The sequence below is a fragment of the Sprattus sprattus genome (assembly GCF_963457725.1).
Source record: "Sprattus sprattus genome assembly, chromosome: 2".
Lineage (NCBI taxonomy): Eukaryota > Metazoa > Chordata > Actinopteri > Clupeiformes > Clupeidae > Sprattus > Sprattus sprattus.
Window position 1 is genome coordinate 70,109,280 of NC_137921.1, and position 11,242 is coordinate 70,120,521.

General features: G+C 44.1%; 1 protein-coding gene across 1 annotated transcript; it reads right to left on the minus strand.

Moving 5' to 3' along the window:
• Positions 1-2,455: 2,455 nt before the first annotated feature.
• Positions 2,456-10,633, minus strand: calm1b (calmodulin 1b). Its single transcript, XM_080831967.1, has 6 exons — positions 10,450-10,633; positions 7,278-7,308; positions 6,916-7,059; positions 4,337-4,443; positions 3,898-4,033; positions 2,456-2,530 (listed from the first exon to the last, which is right to left on the minus strand). Exons 1-6 carry the CDS (start codon positions 10,450-10,452, stop codon positions 2,502-2,504), a joined length of 450 nt encoding a protein of 149 aa, XP_080688093.1. The 5' UTR covers positions 10,453-10,633; the 3' UTR covers positions 2,456-2,501.
• Positions 10,634-11,242: the final 609 nt, after the last annotated feature.

Genomic DNA, 11,242 nt, shown 5'->3' on the forward strand with positions numbered 1-11,242 from the left:
TGGGATGCAAACTCTTGCCAAAGGTTGTGTCCAGGGTGTAATAATTGTGTATATTCTGAGTATGTGTGTGTGTGTGTGGGTGTGTGTGTGTCACTGCAGTTAGGATATGTGATATGTCTCTGCACTCCCTCAGTGCGGCACCTGGTTGGGGAGGTGGTGTGTGTGTGTGTGTGTGTGTGTGTGTGTGTGTGTGTGTGTGTGAGTGTGTGTGTGTGTGTGTGGGGGGGGGGGTGGGGGGGGGGGGGGTATAGGGGGTGGGGGAGGTGAACCCCTCTCCCATTACTTGCCAATTTGGTCTCTACTTCATTTACATGTGAAATATTGATGTGCTTAATTTAACCCCAGGGCAAGCTCAGATGTCACTCACTGTGTGAGGGAGTTGAGAGGGTGCTGATTGGCTGATTGAAACTGACCTCTTATTGGTCAGTTTCGGGTGTCATACCCATGCCGTTAACCGTCCAACTGCATGTATCTCCATTGGGAGACCCAGAAGCAAAACTTCCTGTAAGAATCTAATATACGTGATTGCTATCAGGAAATTGCTGTGTCCTTAAATAATAACCTATATTATTCTTATGCTCTACGCCTACGCCTGTATTATAATATCAAGACCACTGAGGCTGAGGATCTATTCACTTTGTGGACACATTTCCATGCAGGGCAGAGTCTAGCACGACTCTCCTGACAGCTAGGAACCTCTGAATGATGGCTTTTATGAGGGAAGAGCTTCCTGTGTACTGTGAGGCTTGACTATTAACCCTAGCCCATTTATTTTTAATGCCCCTGACCCAAAAGACTGTAAAAGGCCTATGATGAGATTTCCTTGAAAAAGACATTAAGTTAATGTATCATTGTTAACGAGAGGACACTGGAGCTTGTGCTTCGGGTGCTGTGTTTGTCGTGTTTTCAGTTGTTAGTTTAAAGGAACCTTTTCTTTAAAAGGCCATTTGGTAGACTACAAAGTTTTCAAGCTATGTCGCCCTTCTTACCCAAGACCATGGGTAAATTGTGAAATGGAGAATAAGACACAGCTAACTGCTAGCTACACTACAGTAAGAAATGTGACATTCAGTGTTGGACCTGTGTCTCAGTAACAGGTTACTAATTTTATTGTAAATCAATCAGGAATCTTTCAGATGCGTCTGGTGTGGGTTATGTAATTTGATGACTCAGTTCCTGAAATACCACTCATGTTCAAATATATATGACCTTTAGCATAAGACCTACAGAAGTCTGGCCACGTCATACCTTAGTAAACACAACGCGCTGAGGCTGTTAAAGGCTCTTTGAGAATCACCACACAACACAACACTTTTTCTTTTTTTAAAGTTCATGGTCTTTTTTATTTGAAAATAAAATAAAACAAAAATGAAAATAAAAGAAAGACTAGCATGTACAACTTGGAATGATTGTAAACTGTAACTCAGAATGAAGAGTGGAGGACACCTCTTATGCTGACCTCACCCATGAGAACCAGCTGCAGATACAGTAAACAGGATCACTGTCCCTCACCCGGACACCCGTCCAACTGCCCTACCTCCCTCACACCCCTGTCCAGCTTTCCACCCCAGCCCTCTGCTCCAGTGACATGGTCCAGAGGAGAGGGACGCGCTGACAACACCCTTCCCCTCGTGCGTCCACACCCTACTGATCTCCCCTCGCTCCCCCCCCCCACCACCACCACCGCCACCAAACACCACTACGGCCCAAAGCAAGAGGCACAAAAACATGGCCGTCCGAAAGGAACTCAACGAAAGTAAGGAGACAGGGAGACGGGGTAAACAACAGATTGAAAATGTTAGGAGCAGGAGCAAAAAAAACTAAGAAAAAAAAGAGTAAACTAAACTAAAAATAAAACATGCCAAACATTTTAAATGTTTATTTTTTTGTTTCATTTTTGATTTTTTTTTTTTTTTTTTTTTAACTTTTTTATAATTTTTTTTTTCAATCCCACCATACAATAAAAGTCCCGTTCCACTGTCCACCGTGAAAATTAAGAGCTTTCTTTTCATAATTTTTTTTTCACTTTAGGGTTCCTTTCAATATACAAAAAACTGTACCAAACCAACGATACGACAATTCAGTGGAATCAGCACGCTCTGATTGGCTGGAGCCCGAGCTCCATGCTCAAGCTGCATGCATGTAGAACAGAACACAGAGAGAAGAATTATGGCCAGCCCAAACTTCACCAAGAGCAAATGGAACTTAAGGAGTTCACCAGATGCTGTTTCTCTTCAGTTTCGAAGGTAGATACATAGTTTTTTTCTCGTTTATTATTACTGATGCTAAACTGATTTCTTTGGGGACAGGATCACTAACCACTTCATGCAGATGTTTTTTTTACGTATTTTTTCTGTGTGGACAGAAGGATATTTTTATTTCAACATTCAATTATTTTCTATACAGAAACATTATGAATAAATGAACATTTTTTTTCCAAGAGGTAAGTAAAACATTTGATTTTTTTTTCGTCTAAGAGGGCAGGAAGGGATGGACGAGCTTCACTTTGCAGTCATCATCTGTACAAATTCTGTTGAGAGAGACAGAGAGAAAGAGCAAACAAGAGAGAGAAATTAGTTATGTAATTGTACATAACATTACCAGCTGTGCAACTGCCTCCTTGATTGATAAACGCTTTTATTCATTTTGAAACAATTTAAAACAGAAGTGTAAAAATTCACAAGTAACTCAGTGTTTGCTTTTCAAGAGGGCTTTCATTCGGACTTAAATCAAAGCCCCATGATGACGCAGAGCACCTTAAGAAAACTCATGGTGTTAAAGAACAGTGTTTCTCAACTGGTGGGTTGCAGAATCATTTTGAATGGGTCGCCTAAAGGTTTCCTTCAGAATTGTATTATGAACAGTAGCCTAATTTTGAAAAGGTTTTCATTCCTCAAGGGAGCTCTCGGACAGAAACGTTGGAAGTTCTGCGAGAGCGGCAGAAACGCAGCATACTGTACAAGAGTCTGAAGTGACAGCTGGAGTAGTACTGTAACGCAAGCAGGAAGAACTTTGCCTTACTAGCTGTCTACAGGGATGCAACTGGTGGGCTAGTTGAATCTTTGTGTTAGAATTCATAATTATGTTAAAAATGTTAAGCTAATTACTGTAGTTGTTTCTGGGTAAAGTAATTTCTTGTAATGTGACTGATGTCAAGTTATATGCAGTTTTGTATGTGGAAAGAAATTAACATGTATGGCTGAATAACATTTAATGTTACAACAGCTAATTTGATGAAGAACATAGCAAGACGTTTAAATCATTAAGTTGGGCAAAAGGTGGAGCCAACTCAACAGTATAGGGAAAACATCTACCTGATGTCAGGCAGGCTAATGTGCTATGAATGCAGGGATAAAAGTAGGGCTGTTGTTCATGTTAAAATATTTATATTTCATTTATTGTTTAAATTCTATAAAATGTGGGCCACAACGTAATGACCATGGGAGATTGTGGGACCCCAGGCCAGACCAGTGGAGAACCACTTCTATAAAAGGCCAGACCAGTGGAGAACCACTGCTATAAAATAAATATTTCACACTGCTGTGAGGAGGGAGGAAAATAAAGTCCATCCCAAGCCAGACAAAGAGGGAGTTTGACATCAGCAGAACTAGCTGAGGCAGCTGGACCGAGCGGCAGATGGACACAGACAGGTTGTCCATGAGGTGGAGCTCGCCTTCAAGAGAACCCTGGATCATCAGGAAAACTGAGTCAAACATCCACCTCCTCCAAGAGGGTCTCACACTTGAGCTTCACGCCCTAGAGCTTGCTTATTGTATACAGATGGTGACCCAACCCCTCCCTCAAGTGCTGTGGGGGGTGAAAGGTCATAGCCATGTGTGTTGTGATGTCAGTGGAAGGGCAGCTAGGGATGGTGTGCGTTGGCGTTTCGTTCCTTACCTTCGTAGTTCACCTGGCCGTCGCCGTCAATGTCGGCTTCTCTGATCATCTCGTCCACCTCCTCGTCCGTCAACTTCTCGCCCAGGTTGGTCATGACGTGGCGGAGCTCGGCTGCGCTGATGTAGCCGTTGCCGTCCTGGAGTCAGAAGAGAGTCATTTAGACACGATGATCCGAGTTGATCCGACAAAGACGATTTAGTTCTGACGACTGAATGAGTCTTTATGCTGATGATTCATTACTCAATAAGTACTGAATGAAATAAGTGAATCAAAACTGATTATTCTGATCATAACTGGTCTCAAAAACCCAGTTTTGAGTAATAATGAGTCATAATGGCGGACGATTCATTCATTCTTTTACTTATTCAGAACGGGATTAAATGTTTCAAATGTCATCAAAACCGGTATTGATCGACCTGGAGGAAGGGAGAGGCCTTACCTTGTCAAATACCCGGAAGGCCTCACGGATCTCCTCCTCGCTGTCTGTGTCTTTCATTTTTCTCGCCATCATGGTGAGGAACTCGGGGAAATCAATGGTTCCATTCCCTGAGAGAAGAACGAATGAGAGAATGGAAAGTACGCCAAATTAAACAAAGGACAATCTCAATCTAGACAGTGGCGGCACAGCCACACGAGGGATTTCCTCTTGTTAAAACATTCTCTTCCATAAAAACACAACTGATGGCAGCGCTCCCGGTAAACGGTGTGAGTACACTCACACACTCACACACACACACACACACACACACACCTCACACACACACACACACACACACTCGTACAGCAACTCTATTTGTCCACAGCACTCTTCCTCTCCTCTGCCACAGGGAAAGCCCTATGCTCTTGGCGGGCCATCCATGATCCATTATGCAAACTCACCGTGAATCACAGAATGGGTTTGCTAGTAAGGGCGGAGTGGGGGGGGGGGGGAAACACTTAGCCACCCACTCTCCCCTTGCATTCACAGTGATGGCAAAATAATTCAGTCACGCAAACAGGGAGGGGCTTAGAGCGAGGGATTCACTGGGGGGGGGGGGGGGGGGGAATCAATACCCATGTGACCGCAGGTCCAGATTATCTAGGGATCACAATCTCCCGGGCGGGCCTGCTGAACGACACGTCGGGATAGGCTCTAGGCAGAGAGTGGATACTGAACACGACCACTGTAACCAGAAGAGGGAGGGGCGGCGGGGGCTAAGGGGTGGAGGTGGTGGTGGGGGGAGATCGGTTACGCTAGCAGAGCCGACAAAACTGCTTAGAGATTGAGAGAGCAAAGGGCAGCTTTAGAGCTCTGCTTGGGGTGGAAGGCCACTAGGCCAGGATTATCCCCTCCATAAACAATGCTGAGGTCTGACTGAGATCATGGAGGGGTGGGGGAGGGGGAAGGGGGCGCACATGGAGATCTGTCAGCAGGAGGCTGTGATCTTCCACCCTATATTTTGTTTATTCCATTTTATCTTGTCTTATTTTATTATTCTTTCAATATCTAATGCACTATGTACAGCATTTGGCCAGTGCAAGCTGCGTTTAAATGTGCTCTAAAAATAAACTTTACTTACTTACTTTATAGGTGAAGGAAGAGGAGAAAGCCACGCAAAAATAAAGGTCTCGATAACAAAGGGTTAACTCATCTACTATACATCTACATAATCTGTCTATACACCTGTACATATTCATAGATATAAACATATAGTTTTGATTCATATATAGCTCATATGTATGTTTTCTTATCTGTAGGGAGGTAGACTGACCAAAAATAAAAGGGTTCATATTGTACTGTAAATCCTGGCAACACAAGTCTTCCCCAAGGCGGCTCACTGTTGTCAAGCAAATGATTAAATAATCCTGAGTCATTTCCAGGCCACTTCCACTGTCAGCGCTCTAAATCAGCTCCTCTCTGTGGCGCGGCGGCCGCCTTCAAACGCGTGTGTGTGGGTACTGGATGTGCCGAGTGGATTATGTAATCGCTTTTATTTTCCATTACTAGGTTTATTGCCGTCTGGCCTGGACTGCGTCAGTGGGAGAGATAAAGCAGAACCATGGGGATTTTTTTTTTCTGTGGTCAAGTTGAGATGTCATTGATTTTGGAGTGGGGTGTTCGATATGGAGCAATTTCGTAGGACCCAAAAAATGTCCCCAAAAAAACAAAAAAAAAGCCAGACCTAACTTGGTCTCTCTGAGTGATTCAGTGTTTCAGTTTCCTCCACTGACAGACCAGAGCATTCATGTCTTAGCGTAAGCCTTGAGCTCATAGCCACCACGTCACTCACTCTTGACGGCTATGTCAGACACTGGTAAATCCCCAATGTCAACATTTTTGCCTCAATGTCTCAAATCTGGAAATGTCAAAAGTGTACAGCATTGAGTTGAGTTTTTGAGAAACAGGCCATTATTTGAAAACTTTAGAAAGGTTGAGGAATCTGACTTTGGTTGCTGGGAATTGTACTAGCTATGCTCTCAGACCAGCTCGGACACACTCACGTCTCCCCCTGTCAATGCAACAGATAGATGGGAGAGAACACCTGAGGGATTTGGCACAGTCACTCTGCTCTCAGCAAAGAGGAGGTCAGTATCAGTTGTCAGTAATAACCCAAATTGACTGACTCTGAGGATTCACATTATTAATGTGCATGGGAAAAATGGCCATGTCTTTTTCTACAGATAGCCTAATCTGTATTGATGATACTTTCATTTCCATATACACATTTAATCTGCGGTTTTATCTGAAGCTAGTTAAGTGTACATTCTCTTCAGTAAGTGGGTTCCCTGCATATTTTACCCATTATCTTGCTGTGGATGGCACCTCACTCCACCAGTCACCCTACCAGTTGTGTTTTACAAACCAGTAAGTTACTGGCAGTAACTGAAACTAACCATGAAATCCCAACTCCCCATCCAACCCCCTGTCAACAATGTTGTGTGGCCCTGACCACTTTCAATACTGCCAGTTGGTTTAACAACACCAACTTCTGTCTGCACGACTGGCCTCCTTCCACCAATCATGATATGTGAACTCACCGTCAGCGTCGACCTCGTTGATCATGTCCTGCAGCTCAGCCTCTGTAGGGTTCTGGCCCAGCGACCTCATGACGGTGCCAAGCTCTTTGGTTGTGATGGTGCCATCGCCGTCCTTGTCGAATAAGGAGAAAGCCTCCTTGAACTCTGTGAGGTGGGGAGAGAGCGGAGAAGAACATTACTTCAATATCTCAACCAATCACCGGTGAAAGTTATTCCTGGCTGACCATGAGTAGCCATGGTCGGTCAGAGTAGGAGGAGGAGTAGTCATAGCTGTAATCGTAGCAGTAGTAACAAATACCGAACAAAATGGTAAATTCCTGGTTATGTCACATTAGAAATGAACATAAAACTGTTTTTCTCACCTGCAATCTGCTCCTCTGTTAGTTGGTCAGCCTAAAAGGGATAAAGGGAAAGCAGTTAGTCCCTTGAAAATGTCAAAGCCAGGAGTCTGCTGGTGACACATCATTTGCGTGAGTGTGTACAGTGCTACAGTCTAGTTAATCAGTTTACTAGGCAAACAAAGATGCCCAGCCCATAGTCATTTACGACGATGTGATAAGGATTCTTAAGAGAAAGACATGGTCAATAGATACCTCGAAACATGTACTACACAGAGAAAGGCCTCATATCCAATCTCAATGATGTGGGATTTCAGAACTGCCATATGTCAAACCAGAGTGCTTCTGTTTCTTCTACCGAGCCTGTCATAGTCTAATACCCTAGATTAACACTGCTGACACCACGAGTGGAAATGTGTCAGTGACAGCTCAGCAACATTTTTCACACAAGAGCATAACTGACAGCAAACAAAATGCCGTTTCATACAAAAAAAAACGTCTGACCAATGGCGTGGCTGTCTAATGAGAGGAAATGCGGGAAGAAGTGCGTCCAATTTTACAGCAGAGTCCCACGAGTCAGGAAGAGCCTAATGGCTGTTGGGAGAGAGTGGCGCAAATGACCTAATGGGTGTAGTAGCAGCCTCTCTCCCTCCATAATGATTTCCCTCAGCACTCAGGAAGGGAGTGGCTGAAATTCTGTGATGGATCAGGGACCCATTGGCGCTACCAGGCGACGCCCGTTCTGGTTGGCCTTGTTTCATGGACTGCCCAACACTGCCCATGTCATGGGCATCATCCACCCTGGTCTTTCACGCTGCTACCCAGGCTACAGTGCCAGGCCCAACCCGCCCGCCCGCTCTGCCAACTGGCTAGCTTTGCCCAGAACGGCGTCACTGAGGCATGGCAAGCTTCGGTGGGGTGTGGGAGTGCCCTTCCTGCTCGACAGAACAGCACGGCTGACTTCACTCTGCGCGCCCACGCACATCGCCAGGGCAAGCCCGCTGCTGCCTCTCCCTGCCCCAGATAAGGGGAGGTAGATAGGAGGAGAAAGGGGTGGGTGGAGGGGGCAGGGGTGGTGAGAGGGTTAGGGTGGGGGCTGGAGGCTGGGAGGTGGAACTGTGCCAGTGCAAAGGGGGCAGCTGCTCAGAAAACCCTTCTGGCATAGTGCCCCCCTCCCCCCTCACCCGACAGCCATGGGTAACCGGGTCAGTTCTCACTGTACCAAGAGGGCAGGCAGTGCTAGGGGTCGTGTGGAAGAAAGGGCTCAGTGGTGTGTGTGTGGAGAGGGCAAGGAGCGCAGCCACTGAAGAGCTCACACACCCTAAGGGGTTTAGCTTAGAGGACAGTGGCAGAGACACAGATATGCAAAACAAAAAAACGTGTTCGGAGGACATCCTAGGAGATGGGAGAGGACAACAAACAACCTCACCTCAAGAGTTTATACAACATGAGGTCTTTTATAAATATAAATGTGTTTAAAACCCTGTCAAGTTTAAGCATGAGTCCAAATCTAGGGTGTCCTTTGATGTCCTGCCATGAGCATAAACATGACAGTGGGAATGGATAGCTGTTTGCGTTACCCAGGACAAAGGTAAGAGCCAAGTAAGTAAATAAATAATGCAAGCAGAGTCAGGTGTCGCCAGAGCTACTAAACACAGCAAATGCAACATCACAACAGGTAGGGGACAGGGGCTCACCCAGGGCTTTGTGGTGTAACATTACCTGTATCACAACTATCTGTTTTGAGTCTACTGTCAATACAGTCAGTCAAAACAGAGTGTTAGTGTCAGTACCAAAACTAATACTGGATCGCATATGGTTGCATCATGCCAGTAAAATCAATCAGAAACGTGGTCAAGTCAAGGCAATCTTTGTTTTTGTATTCTTTAAAAAAAAAATATATTTTTTTTTTACATCACACTATAAATTACCACACCTTTTATTTTAGGGATTTTTCTTTGGCCCACATGAAAAATAGTTCAGTAGGTTTCGGAACATCCCCAACCCGTACAGACCAAGTCCTGTCATTTTGAGTCCGCAGTATTTGGGAAATCTGATAGCATGGGTAGTAATGCAAGGATCACACATGTATGCATGTTACCATGTAGCCTAAACCACATCGCTAAGGCGTTCATTTAAGGACAAATAATACCCCGCATAAAGAAATGAACCTGCAATGAGCTGATGTCAATACTATTAACTGGTGCAATTGAGACATCAGCCTTTAGTTTGCATACATTGAAAACATGCAAAAGACAACCAAATGAACATGTAGCGCGAGTGTATCCATCGTTTTATCAACGATTAGAGTCCTTCATGCTCAATAAGCTATGGTTATTTTGCCATCGCATATAGTCGATATAGACCCCGCTTTCAAGCTCCTATTGTTTTTACAAAACATACGAATGTTCGTGTTTTCGGCTATTCAATGATGCATTTATCGAACTGCGTTGTGAGGTTTTACCAAAAGCGCCATAGCATATAGACGTAACACTGGCCAAAGCATTAAACGTAACACTACAGATCTGGCCATTATTTAATTTTAAGCACTTAAACCACGTGAATGATTCCGCACAAAACAACTATTTTCCCTTGGATCAGGTGAGTAGGCCTTGTTTAAGCATTCGTCAACGAATGAATGGAAGCGGTATTCCAACCCATGTTAAACAGCCTACCCTGCTACGGAGCTGGCTACCACTGCCCCGCTTCCCCTCCCCCTCTCCCGTGTTTTCAGATCCATCATTTTAATTCACTTAGGGAATATTGCCTCGTCTGTTTCTCCCAGAAGCCACCAAAACCTTGTGTGAATTAGGCTTCTTCAATTTACTCAGGTTGCAACACCGTAACCCGATATTATCTAACGGAAGCCAAATAGCTTGAAAGAATTGCGCAGTTGTCGCGGATTCCCGCTCCATTTTGACTGCTGCATCGCTGTAAAGAGTGAGCCTCCAAAATTAGATTGCCTAATGTGTGGGGCTATATTCACTTGTATTATCCGCAAAACATTTTTTTTTTTTTTTTTTACAGTGCATGCACATCCGCATTCCCCAAACATCATTAAATCACAAAATTGTCTCCGGGGAAAAAAAACGTCTTCATTCAGTACAATGTAACAGTACATTTAGAGACAGTTTATCTCTGAATCTGAAAACATGGCTATAATCAAAATGAGAAAAACTGTAAACAGCATACATACCATGTTTTACGGAATCGAGTTGAGATAATGCACGAACACTAGACTATGTGAGGAGCGTCCCCGGGATACAGGTCCTCTAGTTAAAATGTAGGTGTGTAGGCTTTGGCTGTACGCGTTTTCGATGGAGAGCAGCTAGAGATGTGTATTCCTCCGCCGAACAGGCCTAGCTATCTCACTTCCTAGCTGCCTCTCTGCAGAAATGGATCTTGCCTCCTCCTACTCAACTAATAAAGCTGGGCAGTGATAGGCCTACGTCAGCTGATGAAATTGGCCATCTCTGCCATGAGTCTTTGCAGCAAGTGCTGTCATCTCATAAAAGCGCAGATATTCTGCAATTTTCAAACGAGCTCGATAGACAAATCGATATGGCCTACCCCACTTTCTTTCTTGTCCATTTGTACAGTACTGTAATATGGCGTTTCAGTATTTGCCACATAAAACTTTAAATAATACATTATAATTAAAAAGTACACCACATGTATTGTTTTATGTTTGAGGTTCCCAGGGATGTGATATATAAGAAAAATGTCAGTCTTCTTCAAGGATATTTATCCATAAAGTTTTAGCTCCAGGCTTTGATGCATATTTCTCTCATATGGGTTTACGACCATAAACCCCACATAATTCTTTAATGAACCCTAAAGTAAGTTTGGCCAAACATAAAGATTATTCAAGAAATAGTGCTGTGTGCTACTTTCAGGGTATTGCTACGCTACGACTCCAGGATAGTCTGATTCTGTAGAAAGGTGGAATGGCTAAAGCAGGCTTTAAACTACAACAACCTAATTTCACC